The 22,306-nt window shown below is 54.9% G+C and overlaps 1 protein-coding gene across 1 annotated transcript; it reads left to right on the top strand.

Moving 5' to 3' along the window:
• The first annotated feature begins 519 nt into the window (after positions 1–519).
• On the top strand, positions 520–17,708 carry SERINC2 (serine incorporator 2). Its single transcript, XM_027109362.1, has 10 exons — positions 520–709; positions 7,600–7,761; positions 8,474–8,664; positions 9,123–9,202; positions 9,583–9,720; positions 11,072–11,241; positions 12,956–13,046; positions 13,341–13,482; positions 15,738–15,953; positions 17,123–17,708. Exons 1-10 carry the CDS (start codon positions 671–673, stop codon positions 17,256–17,258), a joined length of 1,365 nt encoding a protein of 454 aa, XP_026965163.1. The 5' UTR covers positions 520–670; the 3' UTR covers positions 17,259–17,708.
• Positions 17,709–22,306: the final 4,598 nt, after the last annotated feature.

Here is a 22,306-nt window from a genome sequence, read left to right as displayed (position 1 = left end):
GAGCTTAAAGAACAGGTGGATGGAGGGGAGGACAGACGAAAGAGGGGGAGGACAGACGAAAGAGTGCGAGGCGGGGTCTTAGGAGTAACAGGCACAGGGAGCTCACACTTGGCAAGCATCTCCTATGTGTTGTACCAGCCCTTTGAGGTAGGTACCCTCACTTTACAGATGGGGAAACTGAGGCTCAGAGAGGTGAAGTGACTTGCCCATTTCTTTGTCCAGTCATTCATCATTCAACGCTTATGTATTGGGCAGAGGCTCCGTGCCAAGCGCCGAGGAGTCAGGGGTGACCATCTCTTGGCTACTGTCCCCTGCGGTGGGGGTCCGGGGGAAGTGTTGTGAGGTCGCACTGCGACCTCGTCGGCACTCGAACCCAGGTCTCACTATTTCCAAACCATCACTTTGGATCCGGACACAAGCCCCGTTGCACGGCTCGCGCGGCCGCTGGAATCCCCGGTACCTCCACTTTCCCTAGGGTCCCACCTGCCGCACCTGGCCCAGGTGAGTCCCGGGAGGTCCCGAGCGCCGCCGGAAGGCGGCGAGCGGTTCCGGCAGGTAGGGCGGGGCGGGGCCGGGGCGGGGCTGAGGGCGGGGCCAGCCCGCGACGCCAGGAGCCCGACCGGATTCCGCGCCCTTCTGCCCGCGCCCTGCGCCCCGCGCCGCCGCCGACATGGGGGCCTGTCTGGGCGCCTGCTCCCTGCTCAGCTGCGTGAGTCCCGCCCCCGGCGCCCGCCCCCGCCGCCTGCCCCTTCTTCGGCCTCGCACTTTTGTCCTGTCTTCTTCCTCCAAATAGTTTCTTCTTTTGCCTTCCTCCAAACTTGTCTTTCTGGGCCCGCATCCCGCCTCCTCGCCCCTCGGGTCGCCCCTCTCACCGACTTCCCCCGCCCCCATCCCGGGCCCGCGGGCGCCGGGGACAGCTGGTGTCCGGGGATCGGGTTACCGCGGGGGCGGGGGTGGGGCGCGCTCGGGCGGGGGAGGGGGTGTCCTGGGCGGGCGCCCCTCCAGGGAACTGGGGAGACTGAGGCCCAGAGCCCGGGGCGGCTGCGGCCCCAGCTGGCTCAGCTTGGAGTCGTCCTGGCAGTGCGCCTCTGGTCTCCCTCCCGGACGCTCTCTTTGTGTGGCCTGCCGGTCCCTGTCCCTCTCTGCCGTGTGTCCTTCTCTGTTTCTCTGGCATTCTGTCAGTTGGTCTTTCTGTCCCTACCCGTCTGCCTCAGTTTGTCCATTTGTATGTGTCTGATATCTGTCCGTTCGTTTGTCCGACTGTCTTTGTCCGTCTGAAGCCTCTCCATCTGTCATTGTCTGTCTAGACGGCTCCGTGTCTGTCCGCCGGGGTCTGTCTGCCCGTTCAGTCTGTCAGTCTCTCTGTGTCTTGTCTCTGCTTCGTTCAGTCTGGCTCAGGCTAATTCCTGGGCACTTCCCCAATGAACCCCAGACGCTTGCCCTCTGGGCCCCAGAGCCGAAGTTGGGGGAGGGGAGGAGGCCTCCTTTGCTTTTCTAAGCCGGTCTTGAGTGAGGGGTGCGGGTTACCACCGCCATCGGCCCAGCTCTGGGTGGGAAAACCCGGGAACTGAGGGAGGTTGGGGTGTGTGGGGGAGGGATTACCTGGTCGTCTGCTCGGGGACCTGGGGAGCAGCCAGCAGAGGGGAGGAGCGTCCTGCAGACCCCGGCTGGGAGGCCCCTTCTCTTTTCTCCTTTCCCAGCCCCCTCTCCCTTCCCTCTTCCCTTCATGAAATCTGAGGTTTATTCAGGCAGCCCCCTCCCCCTCTGCCCCACACAAAAGATGAGCAGAGAGGCAGGAGGGGGAGTCTGGTGGCTGCTGAAATCCCAGTTTCCTTTGTCCCTGATTTGTGTGAGTGTGTTAGGATGGGGGTGTAGGAGTGGACAGATATCTGCACAGAGAGGCTGCATAGTGGGTTCCTGGACTCTTGTCCTCCCTGGGCCTCTATTTCCCCATCTGTGAATCTGTGAAGGGCGTGTGTGTGTGTGTGTGTGTGTGTGCACACCTACGGGAGGGGGAATCAAGAGCTGGTCCCTGAGATCCCTGCCTGCCCAGTGAAACCAAGGTTTGGGCTTGCTTCCTGATGGGGGAGGGAGAGTTTCCTTGGAGTTGACCAGAATTCCATCAGGCTGGGCTATCCTGGGGATGGGGGGAGTGTTGAAGGGAGACCTGCCATTTCTCTGTGCCTCTGTCTCCCTGTCTACCTCCCTCATAATGCTGTTGGGAAGATTTAAAAGTGCCCCGCCCTGTTAGAGTAAGTGCTCCAAATAGGAGGTATTGTTATTATCATCTTAAAAAGGTGGGTGGAGACTTCCCTCTGGAGCCAGTTGCTGGTCTCTGAGTCAGACGCCTACAATGCTGAGTCAGAAGGCACCTGACAGGCCTGCTCCAACCCCCAGTTTACCGATGAGGAGGCTGCAGCCCAGAGAGGTTAGCTGACTTGCCTAAGGTTGCACAGTGAAAGGAGGAGGAACTGCACAGTCAGGATTAAAATCTGATTCCTGGTCTAGGCTTCTGCCCACACCTTCCCTCCCTTCACATCCTGGATGCTGAGGGATAGGGTTGGCACAGAGTGGAATTGGCAGGTTCGCTTAGGAAGTATCTAATATCTGCAAGGGACCTGCCCCTCGGGGCAGGGGCCTCCCCTTGGCGTTCTGACCTCTGACATTTACTGAGTACTTACTGCATGCCAGGTGCTGTGCCGAGCCCTTCACCCCTGCCATCTCATTACGCACCCCACCCGCCAACCCCATGACATAGTTATCCTATTTTACAGATCATGATACGGACAATAGCTGCCGTTTACTGAGTGCTTACTGTAGGCCCAGAGCTCACAGCCCAGAGCTGTCCAGTGGTAGCCCAGGCCCAGCAGTGTAGTGAGCACTTTGTATGTACCCTTTCATTTAATCCTCACAACGACCCCAATGAAGCAGTGAATATTATCCCCATTTCACAGCTGAGGAAGCTGGATCAGAGAGGGAAGATGATTTCCCCACAGCCACACAGTATTAAGTGGTACAGTTGGGCACTGCTGGATACCAATAACAACCTGTTTCAATGGACATTGCCCCACAGGAGTGAAGTTCTAAGGGGGGGTTGCCAGGCATCTTTAGAGGGAACATTTTGGCATACATGGGTGGGTGGGGAAGACTTTTGTCCCTCCTGCCGTGATGCATTTGCGTCTGCCTCTTGGTCAGATGCAAATGCGTCACGGCAGGAAAGGGACAAAAGTCGCTCTCTTGGTCAGCATTTGGACTGGGCTGAAGGTGAGTCCTGGCTGGGAGGAGATGAGATGGACCCACTAGGGATGGGAGTCGCCAGCCAAGCCAGCACATGGTGAGCTGGATGGTCAGCAGATATTTAAGGAGGACCTTCTACAGTCGAGGGAGTGTGAAAGGCCTTTGGCTCAGACCCATTGGTCTTGGTCCTGGCTTGGCCTCTTCTCAGCGGCGTGACTGAGGACCTCTCTCCTTGTCTGTAAAGTGGCGAGAACAACGGCACCTGCCTCTCAGCACGTCAGGAGGGTTCAGTGAGACTTAGTTAGCATGAAGCTGGCGTGCGGCGGCTGCTCCGTAAGCTCCCGCCAGTGGTAACGTGCTGGAGACCACTTTCGAGGAATGGGGAACCTAGTGAAACCCAGGGCTGTCTGATGGGCTCCAAGCCACCTCACTGCCCTGCCCAGAGGCCCATCTTATGGCTGAGGAAACTGAGTCCCACTTGTCTAAGGTCATACTGCCAGCTGGTGGCAGAGTCCAGACAGGGCCCTCTCCTCTTCACACTGCGTGGGGAAAGGAAGTATGCTTTGAGTAGTCTTGGGCTGACCTCTTCTCTCCTGTGTTTGGTCTAGTGCTAGGGTGGCTCGGCCAGTTATGGGGTGCCACGGAACCTCGCAGCGTAAAGACTCGCAGACCCCGGGCTCCTGAGTTCTGAATTCTCCATTCTGAGAGCCTGGCTGGTGCTAAGATTCCCCCGCTCTTATTTCTGGTGCTTTTCCATTGCTGCCTTTCCCCTGAGTGCATTTGTGGAGGGGGTGTTGTAATCTGAGTGTGGGAACAGTTTGTAGTCTGCCTTGGCCTTTCACATTGCATCACAAGCATAGCCTGTGTTGCTGTCAGTCTAGTGGCTTTCATCTTTCCAGCCTCTATAACATTCCATGGAGTCAGTGGGCCACCGCTGTCCCCTGGTGTTGGGCAATGAGGTCATCTGCAGTTTCCTGATAGTCTAATAAGCTCATACAACCTAAAGCTTCGTGCCTGTTTTAGTTTTTTTCTGAATTTAACATTTCTATTTTTTGATAATGAAAATCAACTTTATCGGGGTATAATTTATATTTAACTATATTTAGTTGTATATGCCCATTTAAGTGTTCCCAGCACATCTGCTCCATTCAGCAGAGAGATGCCTCTTAGGGATCACGATGTACCATGATGTACCACGATGTAATGATGGATATTTAGTTATTTTCAGCTTTCCCCTATTATTTTCCTCGTGGGAAGTGTCACAGTGGACTTCCCTGTGTACATGTGTGCGCACGTGTCTGCCTTTACTCCCGTGGGCTGGTATTTCTATAGGAAGAGGTTGTGGTAGGAGTGATCCCCAGAGGTGGAGTGGGGATAAGAATGTATGAACAACTCCAAGGAGGCTCCAGAAGCAGGGGCGGGGGCTGTGTGTATTGTTCTCTCCCTGACCTGGTCTCTCTGGCTACCAGCCAGGCCCTTGGAAATCCTAAGGTTTCAGGTATCAGGAATACCTGGATTCTGATCTCCAAAAACCACAGTGAGTTGAAAGGCCAGGCTCCCTGACTGCAGTGTGCAGCTTTTCTCGTGTCTCAAATGTCTCAAATTGAAATGGTATCAAGCCAGAGCTGGACCCTGACCTGGGTACTTGGGCACTTGGTTCCTGAGGTCATACCTGTTGGCCTCCCTTGGTTTTCTTGGGCACTGGAGGGATTGTTTTCATCGCTGGGCTGTTTTGAAATTTAATGAGTGCCATCAGTGACTTAGCAGGCCCTGGTGCAGACAGACTTGAACTTGAATCCCAGCTCCTTAGCTCACTTGCTGTGTGACCTTGGCCGCATCACCTCTCTGAGTCTCAGTTCCCCACTTGTAAATGGGAAGTTACAACACACTTCATAGTGTCCGTGAGGCTTAATCTAGACAAAGCCCTTATCATAGTGTCTGGGACAAGTAACTCGTCATAAAGGGAAGCTGTTACTGTTATTACTTGAATCTCAGCACTGCTGTTCGCTTACTGTGTGACTTCTGGCAAGTTTCTTAATCTCTCTGATCTCAGAATGCTCTTTACGGTTTACAAAACACTTCTTCTGGCATTTGCTTATCTCCTCACCGCCCCCGCCCTCCTCCAAGGTAGCCCTGAACAGGAGTCAGGATTGGGGTGGGGTTTGCAAGATACAACCAGAAATTGCTGGATGATTTGGACCATGAGGGAGAATTTCGTTCGGCATTCACTTAGCAACTGTGCTGTTACTTGGCTTTGTGGGTGAGAGAGATGGGTAAGAAGGAGCATTCTCAGGGGCATTTCCAGTCTGGGGGAGAGGTGTGGGGGATACGGGAGGGCAGCTGCCCCTCAAACAGAGTGTGCTCTACCCCTTGTGACCAGTCCAGAAAGCAGGGGACGGGGCCTCCGAGGAGCAAGGGGCCCTTTTTCAGCCTGCTCTCCACAAAGCTGGTCACTCAGCATAAGGCTGTTCCTGTCCCTCCGGCTTTGAGAGGTGATGCCCAATGGCAATGGATGCCCATTGCTCGTGGGATGAACACGAGGATCCTGCACATGGCTGCCGGGCTCTGCCAGCCTGGCCGACCTCACCGCTCGCTTGCTTATGAAGCTTTGGCCATAGGGACTTCTTTCCATTCCTCCAACGCTCAGCTCCTGTCCGCCCCAGAGCTGCCTCAGGCTCCGTTCCCTCTGTCTGGAAAAGGTCAGAAGAGGCCAAGCCTTCCCCTTGGTCAGGAGAGTGAATCCTCATTGTTCAGCTCTCAGCTTAAGTGTCACTTCTTCCAGGAAGTAACCCACTACCCCCAATCTAAACTAGGCCCCCGCCGGTCACTCTCATGGCAGCACGTATGTTTTCTTCTTCACACTTACCATGACGGGTGTAATGACTTGCTGAGTATCTTTCCTGCCCTTGGAAGCTCCAGGATGGCAGAGCCTGTGTCTTTCTTGCCCTCCAGACTCTTAAATACCTGAATGAGGAATCAGGGCTGTTTGGGGGAAGAGAAACAGTGAACCAGATGTATCTGGATGTGGGCCCACTTCCTCCAAGGCTGGGCTGTAGAACTGGCTCCCAAGGGATGAGTCTACAGCTACGAAAGGTGTGGCATCACCAGCCCCTAAGTGATTTCAGCCAGCCCTAGGGAGGGAGGGGCTGACGGAGGGCAGAGGAGCTGGAGACAGAAAGGGCTGGACGCCTCTGCTGTCCCAAACTGGTGCAGCCCCAGAGCGGGAAGTCACAGCCACCCACATTCTTCATTGCATTCATTCAACAGATGCTGATTTATCAGCGCTTGCTCTTTCTGAGGTCTTAACGTACGTCTGGTATGATGCCAGACGCTTTTCATTTGTTCAGCAGATAGTCACTGAGCTCCCGACGACGTGCCAGGCACAGTTCCCACCCCTGGGAATACCATGGTGAACAAAACATCAAAACCCCTTGCCCTGGTGGGGCTTGCACGCTAGCAATGAGAGGCCGGCAACACGAGTAAACTGTGAAGCCAATCAGGTGGTAGTAAGTCCTACAGAGAAAAATAAAGCAGGGAAGGGACAAAGGGAACCTGAGTGAGTTACAATTTTTTTTGGTCGTGCTGCGAGGCTTGCGGGATCTTAGTTCCCCGACCAGGGATTGAACCCGGGCCGTTGGCAGTGAAAGCACGGAGTCCTAACCACTGGACCGCCAGGGAATTCCCAGGGAGTTACACTTTAAAATCCCTAGAGGACTTTCCTGGCGGTCCAGTGGTTAAGACTCTGCGCTTCCACTGCAGGGGGTGCGGGTTAGATCCCTGGTCGGGAACTAAGATCCTGCGTGCTGCGCAGCGCTGCCAAAACAATAAAAATTAAAAAATAAAATAAAATCCCTACAGTATTTCATTCTTAGAACTGCTATGTGAGAAGCAGGTACTGTTAGGATTCCCATTATATGGAAGAGGAAACTGAGGTTCAGAGAGCTTGAGTGAGCTGTATAAGGGCACATAGCTAATCAGTGAAAGAGCTGGCCTTCCGGATTTTTTTTTTCCACTCTGCCTCCTCCTAAATAAGAAGCACTGTGACCCCAGCTCTCTCGCCGAAGCCACAGTAACACCTGAGATAGATCCAGGTTTGAATCTGGGTTCCGTTGCTTACTGGCTGTGTGTCCTTGTGGGACCCAGCCTCTTCCAGCCTTGGTTTCCTTGGCCTCTCCCTTGGGCTTGAAAGTTAGATGGGGTGACATCTGGGGAAGAGGTGTCCCTTCGTGGTGTGGCACAGGAAGTCTCTGCATAGGTTTGGAGATATTGAGCGGGCAGCGGGCAGTGGGTGGATGCTGCGTGCTTGGGCGGGGAAGGGGAGAGGAGACCGGAGAGTAAGGTGCCATCCTGGCCTCCCCGCAGGCGTCCTGCCTCTGCGGCTCTGCCCCCTGCATCCTGTGCAGCTGCTGCCCCTGCAGCCACAGCTCCACACTGAGCCGCCTCATCTTCACGGCCTTCCTCTTCCTGGGGGTGCTGGTGTCCGTCATCATGCTGAGTCCCAGTGTGGAGAGCCAGCTCTACAAGGTGAGCCACCTGCGGGACCTGGCCTCTGGCAAAGGCTCAGCTACCAGGGGGCCCAGGCTTGGGGGCCCAGCTGATCAAGAGGTGGGCAGGAATGCCAGCGCACCGATGATCCAAGCTTGACGATGGAGGGTCGTTTCTTCATATTGGGAGGAGGGTTTGAGCCTTATTGTTTCTCATAAGCCTTGGTCCCCTTGGGAAGTGTCATGAATCATTATCGCCATCCCTGCCAGACACTGGCCCAGGGTAAGCTCTCCCCACTTTAATGCATGAGCCCAGTTTGAGGGTCCTAAGTCTTCCCTTCATCTCAGTGTTTCATAGCCAGTGGGATAGTTAGGCCAGAGGTTCTGACATACTAGTGTATACAGAGCATGAATTCCCTGGGAAGTGTGCCAGTCATGCAGAATCTCAGACCCTGCCTTAGAGACTCTAGTTCTGTAGGAGAGGGGAACCTCTGGGGATTCTGATGTAGCTGGTGGGCGAGAGCACTTTGGGAAATCCTGCCCTGGACCGTGCCATGCCTTCTGTTTGTCCCTGGGGGGCTCACTCATAGGGCTTCAGTCGCAGAGGTGGGTGGGAATGGAGATGAGCCATAGGTGGAAGTGGGAGGCTCGGGTGGCCCTCCTGGGAGAGCCTCCTGCCTGGCGGCCTGGGCAGAGTCAGCCCGGGTTCTGGGTGGGGTGGGGTCTTCCAGCTGCTCTGTCTGTCTCCACAGCTGCCCTGGGTGTGTGAGGAGGTGGCCGGGTCCCCCGTCGCCCTGCAGGGCCACATCGACTGTGGCTCCCTGCTCGGCCACCGTGCCGTCTACCGTATGTGCTTCGCTATGGCGGCCTTCTTCTTCCTCTTCTCCCTGCTCATGATCTGCGTGCGCAGCAGCCGGGACCCCAGGGCTGCCATCCAGAATGGGTGAGGAGGGGTCCCACCTGCACCCTGGGCCCCTCCCGCTGTGGTTTTCCCTATCCTCGGCCTGTCTCCAGCAATCTCCAGACCCTAACCCTCCGACTCAGGGGCCGCTGAAGCCAGGAGGGCACAGCACACAGGTCGGCTCATCTAGTAGTTCCCATTTCTCAGATGAGGAAGCAAAGCTCAGGAAAGGCAACAGCATCCCTAGGGCCGCACACCAGTTTAGTGACACAGTTGGGGTTAGAGCCCAGGTGACCGTCCTCACCCATCATTGGTCCTTCCCTCTGCCCCTCGGGGCTTTTTCCAGGGCCAGGACAGATTTTCTGTGCCTGTCAGACCATCAGGAAGTCTCTCTCACCTCTCCCAGTACCTGCTCTTCAGGGTTTGGGTTCTGGGGGTCCAGCCTTCTTCTCTCCCCCTACTCAGCTTTCTTGTCTGTCCTCCCCCTTTCCCCACCATAGGTTTTGGTTCTTTAAATTCCTGGTTTTCGTGGGCATCACCGTGGGTGCCTTCTACATCCCTGACGGTTCCTTCTCCAACAGTAGGTGGCCCTGCTGGGGAGGGATGGGGGCTACCAAGGGTGAGCGTGCTGGCCCCCAGCACACAGACCCCAGACTACTGGCTGGGTCCTTGCCTCCCACCCAGGAGAACAGGACTCTGGTGCTTGGCCACATGGCCTTTGGGCAACTCGGGGTTGGGGGGACCCCCTTTGACCCCGACCCACACCCTGACACAAGGCATCTCTGTGCGTGGCCAGGGGCTCCTGAGGGCGGGGACTTTGCTGCTTCTCAGTGTCCCCAGTACAGGGTGTGGCACAAATGACTGTTGAATGTATAAAAGTGAGCGTGAGAAGAGACCCAGACCCAGGGGCTGCTGCGCCATGGCTGGACCCCCTTGCCTCCCTCCCCTCTGCCTGCCTAGTCTGGTTCTACTTTGGTGTCGTGGGCTCCTTCGTCTTCCTCCTCATCCAGCTGTTGCTGTTCATCGACTTTGCGCACTCCTGGAACCAGCGGTGGGTGAACAAGGCTGAGAAGAGCGACTCCCGCGCCTGGTATGCAGGTCAGTGCCACCCAATGGCCTCGTGAGGGGGCTGGGCTACCTGAGGAGTTGGGGCGGGGGGGGGGGGGGGTCCCTGAAGCTGGACGACGGCCTGGAGGGCATCTCGAGCTGCCTCCTAAGGGCAGGACCTGAGCCGTCCGTGTCACGTGGAGGGAAGGGTGTGTGGCAGGGGCCCGCTGACCCGGGGTGGCTGAGGTGGGGTCAGATGAGAGCTGCACTGGAGAGTTCAGAGGGATCTGGTTGAGCCAGCCCTGCAGAGCGAGCCACGAATGACACCTGGTCATTGAAACCCCAGTGGCAGAACGGGTCCCTTTTCAGTTCTTCTGAATTGATCAAGAAGAAAGGCACTCTTCAGGGTTGATTTGATTTTCACACTTCCCTGATCACCAGGCATCTAGTTCACTTTTTGAGAGATTGTTCTCTATTCATTGTCTTTTTTTTTGGCTGCGTTGGGTCTTTGTTGCCGCGCGCGCGCGGGCTTTCTCTAGTTGCGGCGAGTGGGGGCTACTCTTCATTGCAGTGTGTGGGCTTCTCATGGCGTGGCTTCTCTTGTTTTTGTTTTTGTTTTTTCTTTGCGGTACACGGGCCTCTCACTGTTGTGGCCTCTCCCTTGCGGAGCACAGGCTCCGGACGCGCAGGCTCAGCGTCCATGGCTCACGGGCCCAGCCGCTCCGCGGCATGTGGGATCCTCCCGGACTGGGGCACGAACCCGTGTCCCCTGCATCAGCAGGCGGACCCTCAACCACTGCGCCACCAGGGAAGTCCCCTCTATTCGTTGTCTTTATTTTTATGGTGACCTTTTTTACGGCAAGTGAATCATTTTAGTTCAGGGTGGGGCAGGAGCTCACAAAGCCTGGGTGAGGGACGGAAGTTTTTTTGTTTTTAATAAATTTATTTATTTTAAATCTTTTTGGCCGCACTGGGTCTTCGTTGCTGCGCGCGGGCTTTGTCTAGTTGCGGTGAGTGGCGGCTGCTCTTCGTTGCGGTGCGTGGGCTTCTCACTGTGGTGGCTTCTCTTGTTGCGGAGCACGGGCTCTAGGCGCGCGGGCTTCAGTAGTTGTGGTGCACGGGCTCAGTAGTTGTGGCTCGCGGACTCTAGGGCGCAGGCTCATAGTTGTGGTGCACAGGCTTAGTTGCATGTGGGATCTTCCCGGACCAGGCCTCGAACTGTGTCCCCTGCATTAGCAGGTGGATTCTTAACCACTGCGCCACCAGGGAAGCCCCCAGGGACTGAAGTTTAGTAGACACTCCTTGGAGGAGGAAGTTGGGGCCTGAGACCCAGTGCACTGCTCGACAAGCGATGGGGGTCCTTGCACCTCTTGACCCACCTGCCGCTGCCCCTCCCTCCCAGGCCTCTTCTTCTTCACCCTCCTCTTCTACGCGCTGTCAGTCGTGGCCGTGGCACTACTGTTCATCTACTACACCCAGCCTGGCGCCTGCTACGAGGGCAAGATCTTCATCAGCCTCAACCTCATTTTCTGTTTCTGCGTATCCATAGTCGCTGTCCTGCCCAAGGTCCAGGTGAGCCTGCCTGTCTCTGCCCAGCCTGAAACCAGGCTCCTCAGTGTGTGGGACTTCTTGTAGGAACCTTGGGGTCCTGGGGCCAGGACTGTCAGTCACAGAGGCTTGGGCCAAGAGTGTGGGCTCCCAAGTCAGCCTCCCTGGGTCAGAGTCTTGACTCTCGCATTTATATGCTGGCTGTCTTTGGGAAAGTGCCTTAACCTCTCTGTGCCTCTTCCGTCTCAGATGTAAAATGGGAATAATAACACTATTTGGAGTTATTCTCAAGATTGAGACCATGTTTATAAACACTTAGAACAGTGCCTGGCATATAGATATTAGAACAATGAACACTTAGAACAGTGCCTGGCATATCCATCAGACATTGGCTATTGTTATCATTATTTTGATGTCATCATTTTTTTCATGCAAATCAGGAGAACATTAGGAAGGGTCACCGAGTGATGATTCCTAGACACCTCAAGAAGTGGTGTTAGAAGGTGCAATTCCACAGTTTCCAGTCCCAGACTATCTGGGATGATGGGTGGGAGCTCCCAAGGTAATCACTTGTTCTTCAGAAGAATCCAGTGGTATTTCACAGTTTGGGATATCAGCCCACCAGGTGTTTCAGAGGTAGCTTAGATAGTCTTTGGGGGTCCTTAGCAGAAAGGTTGGGAATCTCCCTTCTGGCCAGAGCTTCCATTTCCCAGTAAGAAAACGGAAGCCCAGAGAGGGTGATGCCTCTGTTCCAGGTCACACAGCAATCAGTATTCATTCAGCAAATACCTCTTGAGCATCCACTGTGTACCAGGCACTCTTCTAGATGTTGGGGATACAGCTGTGAGGAAGAGGAGGAATAATAATAGCTAACAGTTAATGACATCTGTCATGTTATTTAGTCCTTGCACCATCATCATCCCCGCTTTCCAGATGAGGAAACAGAGGCTTAAAGGAGTAAAGAGACTTGCCTAAGGTCACACGGCTAGTAAGGGGTGGAGCTGGGATCTGAACCCAGGCAGACTGGCCCCAGAGACGGTGCTCCTAATCATAGAGTTCAGATTCATATTTTCAAGTGTGTCTGTGTGGTGAGGAGTGGGGAAGAACAACCGACAGGAGACGAGGCCAACTGAAGTAATTTTGGAGAATAAGTGCTATGTGGAAAATAAAAGAGGGTATGGGCTGAAAGGGAGGTGGGCAGGCAGGGCCGGGGTCTGCTGCAGTCAGGGTTTTCAGAGCCTTTTGCGGGGGTCCTGTTTGAGCTGAAGCCTGAATATAAAGACACTGCTGGTGCAGAGATGTGGGGGAGGAAGATGTCAGGGAGAGGGCAGGGCGAGTGCAAAGACCCTGAGGTTGGAGAGGATTTGGCAGGTTCCACGGACAGAGAGGTGGCCACCATGTTTGGGGAGTAGCAGCAGGGAGGGCTGTCGGATGAAGATGCAGATGGGGTAAACGAAGGAGGGCTTTAATTCAGAGTGTGAAGAAGTGCTGCCCTTGAAGGATTCTCAGCTGGGGAACAAGTCGGGTAATCTGTTAAGAGAAAAAATTAGGACTCTACCTTTGTGTGGGCGAGGTGGCAGTGGGTGGCCCGGGTGGTATGTTTCCCCGAAGGGTGTGGGGTGGGATGGCCCTAGGGTGGTGGGGGTTTCTGAGGTCCCCCGGTCGGGCGTGGCTGGGCTGGGTGGGGGGGAGTGTACCCAGGTTTGGCAGGAGTCACACTGTGGGCTGCCCTTGCCAGGATGCCCAGCCCAACTCGGGTCTGCTGCAGGCCTCGGTCATCACGCTCTACACCATGTTTGTCACCTGGTTGGCCTTATCCAATGTCCCCGGTGAGTAGAGGCCTGGGTTCCAGGTGGCCTGGTCTTCCTCCTGGGCTGGGGACCCTCAAAGATGACGGGGACATTCCCAGCATTCCAAGACTTAGTCCTTCGGGGAGGTGGGAGGACCCCATCTGTTCCTGGAGCTGTCTCTGTTGTTTTGTCTGCTGCGTGCTGTCGCCGGGACTTGAGTGGTTGGTTGTGTGTCTGTCTGTCCCTTGGCTGTCCATCTGAGCCCATCCTCTGGGCTCCCTGGCTACAGACCTGGCCTGCGTGGGCTGAGGGTGACCATGGTCCCCTCCCCAGACCGGACATGCAACCCCACCCTGCTGACCCACTTGGACAATGGGACGGTCCTGGCAGGCCCCGAGGGCTACGAGACCCAGTGGTGGGACGCACCGAGCATCGTGGGTCTCATCGTCTTCATCCTGTGCACCCTCTTCATCAGGTAGGGTGGGGGCTGGTTTCTGGGAAGGAATCATGATTGGGAGCCCTGAGGCACAAGTGACGGGAGGATGTGGGCGCTGGGACACCAAGCTGGAAGGCGCCTCCACAGGCAGCACATCCAGTCCCGGCACTGCGCTGGCGGGGAAACTGAGCCCCTCAGAGGGCACAGGGTGACTGGGCAGCGGAGGCGGGGCTGAGCCCTGCCTCCTGGCCCAAGGCCTCTCCTGAGCCCGGGTTGCCATGTGCCCAGCTCAGCCGGGTGCAGGCAGCTGTGGTGCCAGGGCCGGAGCCTGGGCTGGGGCCAGCGGGTCCAGGCTCCATCACTCACACCTGTGTGTGGCCGCTTCCCCTTTCCAAGCTTCAGCGTCCTTTTCAGTTACAGGATGATAACCTCTAATGCCCGGGGTGGCTTGTGACCCCACAGTGTCCCTTGAGAAAAAGCAGCTCATTCTTAAGATCACATGTGCTCTTAAGAGCACATTCTTGAAGGGGTCTTAGCAAGTGCTTATCAGCGTGGACTTGAGCCTGGCACCCTGGGCAAGTCTCTCAACCTTTCTGTGCTTCAGTTTCCTTATCTGTAAAATAGGAATAAAAATACTACTTACTGCATTGGATTGTTGAAGAGTTATGAGGAGTTAATATGTACAAGGCGCTTAGAAAAGAACTTGGCAAGCAGTAGGTGCCAAATAAGTGTTTGCCATTATTGCAGAGAACTATTAATATTTGCACAGCTGGGTGGCTGGGAGTGGCTGTTTTGTGTCACCAGACGGTAATATCAAGTATACTTATTGTTGACACTGGCAGACTCAGGTATTGCCTCCCTGCAGCCTGGCATTTCTCCAGGTGCCACTTTGTGTGTCTGCACCTCCGCCCTGATCTTTTCTCCCCCAGTCACCCTTCCTGGGCAGCGCCCGTTTGCCTGTAAGCAGCACACCTGCTTCTAGGCTCCTGGGCTAGAGCATTTTGAGGCTGTTTCACATTTCGTTTTGTTTTCACCTTTTTCAAAACATTTTCTCCTAGTGGAGTTGGGGCAGTTCACAAACATCTCTCTTCTTTGTCCTCTCCTTTGATTTCTTTTCCAACCCGGAAGGGCCCACGTCACCTCCATCTTACAGATGAGGAGACTGAGACTTGGTGAGGAGCAGCCACTTGTCCGAGGCCATGAGCGCACAGTGGCCGTGGTGCTGGAGCTCACTTCCCTGCCCCCGAGCTCTATCCCTCCCCATCCCCAACGTGGGTGCAGAGCTGTGCTTCCTGATGCTTCTAATACACCTCCCTGGCCTTCAGTCACTGGGCTGCACCTTGGAGAGCCCACAGATCCCATCTGTTCTTAGCACAGTTCTTAAAACCCAGGAAGCAAGGAAGCATAAACAGCCACGAGGGCAGGGACCACTGATGATCGCTCTTGCCCCCAGCTGGATGGCCCAGATCTAGGCTCATGTGCACTAGATATCAGCACAGTATTTGGTGATTGGGGTCAACTGAAGCTCAGCAAGGGGTGATTTTTCAATTTGATGGAATGGGCTGGAATCCAGGCCTTTGTTCACTTTTTTCAGGATACAAGTTGGATCTTCAAAATTGTATATGTGTCTCAAACTATTAAATGTAGTTAAAAACATCAAGACCTCATTGTAGAAAAGCAGTGACAGAAATCATTACTATTATTCTCTCTTTATTACTAACATAGAGAAAGGGGAGGCAGTGGGTGATGCTACTCAGCTAAAATGAATAAAAGGTAAACAAATGTACCAGCAAATGAGCATTCTTATGAACATTTTTAATGAATGCAGTACCTGGTACGATCCTTTGCGGTACTAAGTTCTCAACACGTGTTTGTGGAGATGGCAAATGAACAACCAAAATAACAGGGGCCGCTTATCTGGTTTCTACTCTGTGCCAGGCACAGTGCTGGGCCTTCAAACACCATTACTCCGTTTAATCCTCCCAGCAACCCTATAAGGGAGGTACTGTTATCTCTGAATTTACAGACGAGGAATCAGAGGCTCAGAGAGGTTAAGTGTCTTGCCCAAGGTCACACAGGGAGTAGGGGTAGAGTTGAGAGTCAAGGCAGTTTGTTAACTCCAGGGCCCAGGGCCTAACATCCAGGCCGCTGGCTCCCGAGGCTCTGGGACCCTGGTGCCCATGGTCATCATGGCCAATGCCGTGGTGCGTGAGGCCCCCTGGCACTGCCCACCCACCCACCTCAGTGGTGACGGCCTGACAGCCACACGCACATCCTCCCCTCGCCTCCCCCAGTCTGCGCTCCTCGGACCACCGGCAGGTAAACAGCCTGATGCAGACGGAGGAGTGCCCGCCTGTGCTGGAGGCCACACAGCAGCAGCAGGTGGCGGACTGCGAGGGCCGGGCCTTCGACAACGAGCAGGACAGCGTCACCTACAGCTACTCCTTCTTCCACTTCTGCCTGGTGCTCGCCTCTCTGCATGTCATGATGACGCTCACCAACTGGTACAGGTGTGTGGACGGAACCGCAATGTCCGCAGTGCGCGTGCCACTTCCCTTCCCCTCCAGCGCTGCACTGGAGTTTAAGACTTGGGCATGGAGGTGTCTCTCTAGGACCCTCCAGGGAGCCTGCCTCATCAGTGCCCCGGTTTCCCTGCCAGTGCCTAGTCCACGCAGTAGCTGGTACCTTCGCTAAGTGCTGAGAAGTGGGAATCACGGGAGGTGAGGCTGGGCCTGTGCAGGGCAGACCAGGTTTACAGATCAGGGTGGTGATTTGGGTTATGGGGTCGGATTTGGGATTCATGGTTTGAGGGTTAGGAGTAGGGTGTGGGGTCAGAATCAAAGTCACAGGGTCAAGAATAGGAGTCCTGAAGTCGAGAGTTGGGATTGGGGCCATATAAAGTAACAAATTTGGTCATTTGGTTAAAATTGGGGTTACAAGTCCAGAAAGCCAGGATTGAAGTGACCAGGTCAAGGAGCTAAGATCAGAGTAACTAGGTTAGCGGCCAGAACTGGGGTCACAGGGCCAAGGGTCAAAATTGAGGTCAGAGATATCAGAACTGTGGTCATAGGGTCAAGGATGGGGTTATGGGATTGAAGGTCAGAGTCAACGTTAGAGGTCAGGACTAAAGTTAGGAGCTTCTGGGTCCCAAAGTCAGGGACCAGGAGTGCGGTCACGGAATTAGGATCACAAGGTTAGTGACCAGAATCAGGTCACAATATTATGCCTAGGACTTGGGTCAAGGTTGGAATTGAGGTCAGGGTCAGGTCTATGGTACAAGGCCATGAGCTCTATGTAGGGTCTTAAGGCCAAGTGTCAAAAATATCAAATGGCTTCCCTGGTGGTGCAAGGTCAAGAGTCTGCCTGCCGATGCAGGGTACACGGGTTCATGCCCCGGTCCGGGAAGATCCCACATGCCGTGGGGCGGCTGGGCCCGTGAGCCATGGCCGCTGAGCCTGCGCGTCCGGAGCCTGTGCTCCACAGCGGGAGAGGCCACAACAGTGAGAGGCCCGCGTTTCGCAAAAAAATAAATAAATAAATAAAAATCAGAGATGGGGCTAGAGTTTACAGGGTAAGAGCCAGAGGTGAAGTCAGGGGTCGCAACTGGATCCTAAGGTCGGGGCCGGGACTGAGGTCACAGCGTCAGGGCCAGGCTCACTGGGATGATGGTGTGTTCCAGACCCGGTGAGACCCGGAAGATGATCAGCACGTGGACCGCCGTGTGGGTGAAGATCTGTGCCAGCTGGGCAGGGCTGCTTCTCTACCTGTGGACCCTGGTAGCCCCCCTCCTCCTGCCCAACCGTGATTTCAGCTGAGGCGGCTCCCTGCGGCCAGCCCACCTGGTGCTTCGGGGCTCAGTGACAGCAGGCTGAGCGCCCGCCGCGCCTCCGGGACGTGCCTCTGAGCTGGGCCCCTCTGTTCTTAGTGCCTTCAGGGAGGAGGAGCATCAGGCCCCTCCCTCCCGCTGCCCCCCCACGCCCACCATGGAGCTGCCTCCTCCTTCCCCTCACCCCCATTCGCCCACTCTTGCCCTCTTGGGAAAAAAGGGCCCCTTGTTCTAAGGCTCCCCAGGAGAGGGTCCTGAAGGAGAGAAACACTGAGAGCTGCTCAGAAAGCAGGAGTGCTCACCGCGATGGGGTGCCCAGCACTGGGGCCCGGGTATTCCTGACCATGTACTCCAGGACACCCCGTCCCCTTCCTGGGCTCCGTGCCTTACTGAGTCTCTAAGACTCTGCCAATAAAGAAGCCGGTGTGTGTGCCTCCCATGTCTGTGCCCTTCCCCCTTGGCACAGGCCCCATCCCGTCTGGGCCCAGTGCAGGGGCTGGGAACAGAATGTCAGGGCAGAGGGGGCTGAAGGGCCAGACCATGAGGGGCCTTGAAGGTCAGACAGAGGGGCCCTGGCTCTGTCCTCTGGGCTATGGAGAGCCTGCGGGCTGGGGCTATAGAGGAAGGAGGCGCTTTGGCAAAAGGGAGCCTGGGGGTCAGAAAAGGGGGCCCTGGAGCAGTGTCCATATGCGGGGTGATGAGGCCAGAGTCGGGGTGGAGAGGGGGCTCACGTGGGGAGGCTGAGAGGCTGGTCTTCGGGCCATCTTACCAGCGCCCATCCTGAGGTCCTGCCCACCTCTGACCTGCCTCTAGGGTCCTCCTGAAGAACTTGTCACCACCCTCCACTTCTCCCTGCTGTAGCCGTTGGCCCCGGCTCTGGCCCCAGGGTGTGGTGGGGAAGAGCGTGTGCCCTAACGGATCCACAGCTGCCTGGATCCGCTGAACTGCAAGAGCCGTGGGGCTCCTGTGGGGCTCCGGGCAAGTCTTCCCCTCTGGGCCCTTTCCATCATTCAGCAGATGGAAAAACGCCACCTGTACCCAGGCTGCTGTGAGGCTCAGGTGAAGGCGCACAGCGATGTGCGGGGGACGGACAGGCTCCTGGCTGGGGCCTCCTGAGCCTGGTCTTGACGTTGTGATGTCCATCCTCAGGTCATAACAGAAATCGAGGTGACTGGGGTTTGTTGGGGGCTGGGATGCAGTGGCCAGGGACGCAGCCCACTTCTAAGGAGCTTTAGGGTCATGGGGGCAGCACAGGTGCACGGGTGCACCAAGGAGGTGCCTGCCACAGCCCCTGTCAGGACAGTGGGAGTCGGCCAGATCGGGGGAGCGAAAACGCCCAAGGGACAGGGCGCGGCATGTGAGCAAGAGAGCAGGGTGTTTGAGGACCAATGAGAAACGTAGGGTGGCTGCAGTGCAGAGGGCATGTAGGGGTCAGGAGGTGGTGAGCTTCGGAGAGTTGGGCTGGGCCTGAGTCACACAGGCCCTTGAGGGCCATGGTGAGGAGACCAGATACTGTCCTGAGGGTAGAGGGGAGCCATGGAGGGTTTCTGAGCAGGGGAGAGGCCGTGAAGTTGTGAGCTGACCAGGGGGTGGTCCTGGAGGGTTTAGAGCAGAGTAGTGACGTGGTCAGATGGGTATTTTGGAAAAATTTTCCTGGATGAAGTGGAGGGTGTAGCAGCTAGAGGCAGGTACCAGGGCCCAGGACGGAGTGGGTGGGGGCCTGGAGTCGGGCAGGGGCCGAGGAAGCCTTCTCTCACCTTGAGACAGATCTTGTGGATGCTTTTGTCCCCTGGTAGCTTTCAGCTGAAGGAGACCTCTCCACGGAGCAGCCTGAGCTTCCTCCCCGCAACACATGAGATTTCATTTCTCTCCTTTTTTCACTTTAGGGAGAAAAAGCCCACTTTGTGCTCCTGATAACCTTTTTCAAAGGTTTGTAGAAGTGGGCACTTTTATCCTGCTTTTGTATCCTTGTTGCTCTACAGTTTTTCAATTATTCATTCAACAAACATGTACTGAGCATGATTTGTGCCAGGGTCTGGGCTGGGGCAGGCCTGGCAGGGAAGGAAGCCGGAACCAGACTGAAGAGCCTGAATGCTGGCTAAGGAGTTTCAGGTCCCAGTTTGGCTCTGAGAAGCCACCTCGTATCCCCCAGGCAGGGAGCTCTCCCTCCGTGTTTCCTCAGCCCCTGTTCTCTCTGGCGAGACAGTGGTCACACTCCTGTACCTGGTGGTCGATGGGGGTGTCAGGTGTCAGGCCTGACCCACTGCCCCCCCAGGGGCTAGGAAGCCCACTCAGCCTGCTTGCTGTATCCCCCTCATCCCCTGCTGCTCAGCATCATGGCTTCCACACATCCTCCCTCCCCCATCTTTCCTCCATCACCTCCTTCCTCTTTTCCTTCATATCCTCTTCTCTATCCCCTCTCTTCTCTCACACTCTTCTTTGTCACCTCCCTTCCTTTGCCAGTCTGTGGGACAGGCTGTAGGACCCCAGCTCTTTTTGTCTGCCAGCGCTGACAGGCTGGGCTTCCATGCTGGACTGCTAATGGGGAAGCGGCTGCCCTCATCCCCGGAGACCTGTGCTCTGTCCCTGGACACCTGCTGCCCGACACCTGCTTCCCAACACCTGGGCTGTGGTCCCTGCAGCGATACCACCAGCAGCCTCAACCCAGCCTGCTCTGGAGCAACTTTGGACAAAGTTGTAGAACAAATATCTGGGCAGAGTGGGTGCAAGACCTGCAGATCACGTGGGGAAACAGGCAGTGTGGTGCGCTGGAAAGGGCTCTGGGCTCGGCTCCAGTTCTGTTTCCATGGCTGTCTCACCACTATCTTGTCACCTGAAGTTAGGCAACTCAGTTCCTCTCTCTGGGCCTCAATTGCAGCTTCCGTAAAATGGCAATAGTAGCTGTTTTGTAAACCGTTAAAACATGGTGCTTTCATGAGACAAACACTGTGGTTAACCAGCAGACATTCCCAAGCCCCTTCTCCCTTTCCTGCCTCTGTCACAAAGGCGGGAAAAGTCAACTGTCACTTTGCAGCTTCCCTGAGAGTTAGAAGTGGGTACCTGAAAACATTCTAGCTAAGTAGACCCAAGTGGGGATGCTAAGGAGCAATTCTAGAAAAGTTTCTGATTTTCTTTTACAAGGCACTACTCATTCCCCCTTTTCCTATTTTAACACAAATACGATGCCTGGAGCCACAGCAGCTATCTTGGGACAATGAGGCAAAGAGCCTGAGGATGAGAAACCAACATGGTGAGGATTGTGGTACAGAAAAATGGAAGGAGTCTAAGTCCCTGGTGCTCTTTTGAGCTGCTGCATCAACCCTACTGTACCTGACTCCAGACTTCTGTTATGTGAGGAAAACAAACACCAATAAATTTAAGCCCCTATTAGTTGGGCATTAAGTTCTTTGCAGCTGAATGCATTTCTAAATGATATAACATGTGAGATGTTTAGTGATAATAAAAATAATAAACAGGAGAAACTTACCTCCATTCTTCAGGACTATGGGCTAGCAACAGTATAGCACCCCCCATATATATGTGTATATTTATAAATAACTGTATACTGTATATGTTTATATATACATACATATATGTTTAGTAGCAGGAGAGACTGTGACAAGACAGTTGTTGTTTTTTTCCTGCCCCTGCCCTGGACTTCAGCCCTGCTCCCATGATCTGACTAGCTTGGCACCTCTGCTTTACTCTTTCCCTCTTTCCCATGGACACTATTATACTTGTGATATTGTGATCAAATATATATCTGGTCTTTGCCTGTTTCTGGCACAGAGCTCCTAAAACCCTTGGAATTTCCTTAGTGATAAGAGTGAAAAAGTGGACAAGACAGTTTTTTGAGATATTAAATTTTCTCTCCTCTGCCAAACACATGGGAGAAGAATGTTCTGGACCTTCTTGTCTCGGGGGAGGTCTGAGGAAGAGTGGGAAGCAGGAGAGAGAGGTTACTTGCAAAATATACTTCCCTTCTGCCTTTGGTATCCAAAAGTCCAAGTCTGTTGAGCAGCTTCTGGGCAGTGGGGGAGGGAGTGGTGATGGGGGCAGTAGAGGCGCCTCCTGGACGGAGAGGAGAGAGCCCCAAAGGAACTTGGTTAGGGATGGGAGTGGTTCTTCCCAGGCCCCAAAGAAGTTCTCCATGACTGGAAGAGGAGGCCAAAGGCTGTGAGTTCTATGAGCAAAGATGTTCTATGAGCAACTCCTGCTGAGTTGGGGGAGCCAGGCAGAGCCCGGGGAGCAGGTGAGACCTCAAAGGGTGGAAGCACGGTTCCCTGCCCTGCCCGAGCTGCCCCCCGCCCCATACCACATCTTTCTTGCTCTGTCCACTGCCTTGCTGCTACTTGCAACCCCAGGACTTTTGCACAATCCAGGAGGGGTCATGTGTGTTGGGGAGGAAAATGAAAAATGGCTGAGGTTGAATTTCCCACCAGCCTGGCTGGATGGGGCTTTGCATAGAAAGAAAGTTGATATAAAACAAGTCAACAGGGCTTCCCTGGTGGTGCGGTGGTTAAGAATCCGCCTGCCAGTGCAGGGGACATGGGTTCGATCCCTGGTCCGGGAGGATCCCACATGCTGCGGAGTAACTCAGCCCGTGCGCCCCAACAATTGAGCCTGAGCTCTAGAGCCCGTGAGCCACAACTACTGAGTCTGCGAGCCACAACTACTGAGCCCGCGTGCCACAACTACCGAAGCCCACGCACCTAGAGCCCGTGCTCCTCAACAAGAGAAGCCACCGCAATGAGAAGCCTGTGCACCGCAACGAAGAGTAGCTCCCACTCGCTGCAACTAGAGAAAGCCCACATGCAGCAATGAAGACCCAATGCAGCCAAAAAATAAGAAATGTAAAAATAAAAAAATAAAACAAACAGATATTCTGTTTCTTGCACACCTGTGAATTGAGCTTGATACCCCCTTTAAAATAGCTGTAGATATAGGCTGATTTATGGCAACCCCGTCCCCCCAAAAAACAGTACAGGAGTGTGAAAAGCATTCATCTATTTCATTTTTTCAAGCAGCAGCACAGGA

This window comes from Aethalodelphis obliquidens, unplaced genomic scaffold (genome assembly GCF_003676395.1).
Source record: "Aethalodelphis obliquidens isolate GAN/ISIS:26980383/991018 unplaced genomic scaffold, ASM367639v1 scaffold9, whole genome shotgun sequence".
Taxonomy (NCBI): domain Eukaryota; kingdom Metazoa; phylum Chordata; class Mammalia; order Artiodactyla; family Delphinidae; genus Aethalodelphis; species Aethalodelphis obliquidens.
The sequence above is the reverse complement of the archived record's forward strand: the minus strand, read 5'-3'. Positions and strand labels throughout refer to the sequence as shown.

Bases quoted from the DNA above. Each gene is read 5' to 3' on its own strand.
- SERINC2 (XM_027109362.1), top strand. From the start codon at position 671: ATGGGGGCCTGTCTGGGCGCCTGCTCCCTGCTCAGCTGC. The intron at 710-7,599 runs GTGAGTCCCGCC...GCCTCCCCGCAG, and splicing joins CCTGCTCCCTGCTCAGCTGC to GCGTCCTGCCTCTGCGGCTC. The intron at 9,721-11,071 runs GTCAGTGCCACC...CCTCCCTCCCAG, and splicing joins CTCCCGCGCCTGGTATGCAG to GCCTCTTCTTCTTCACCCTC.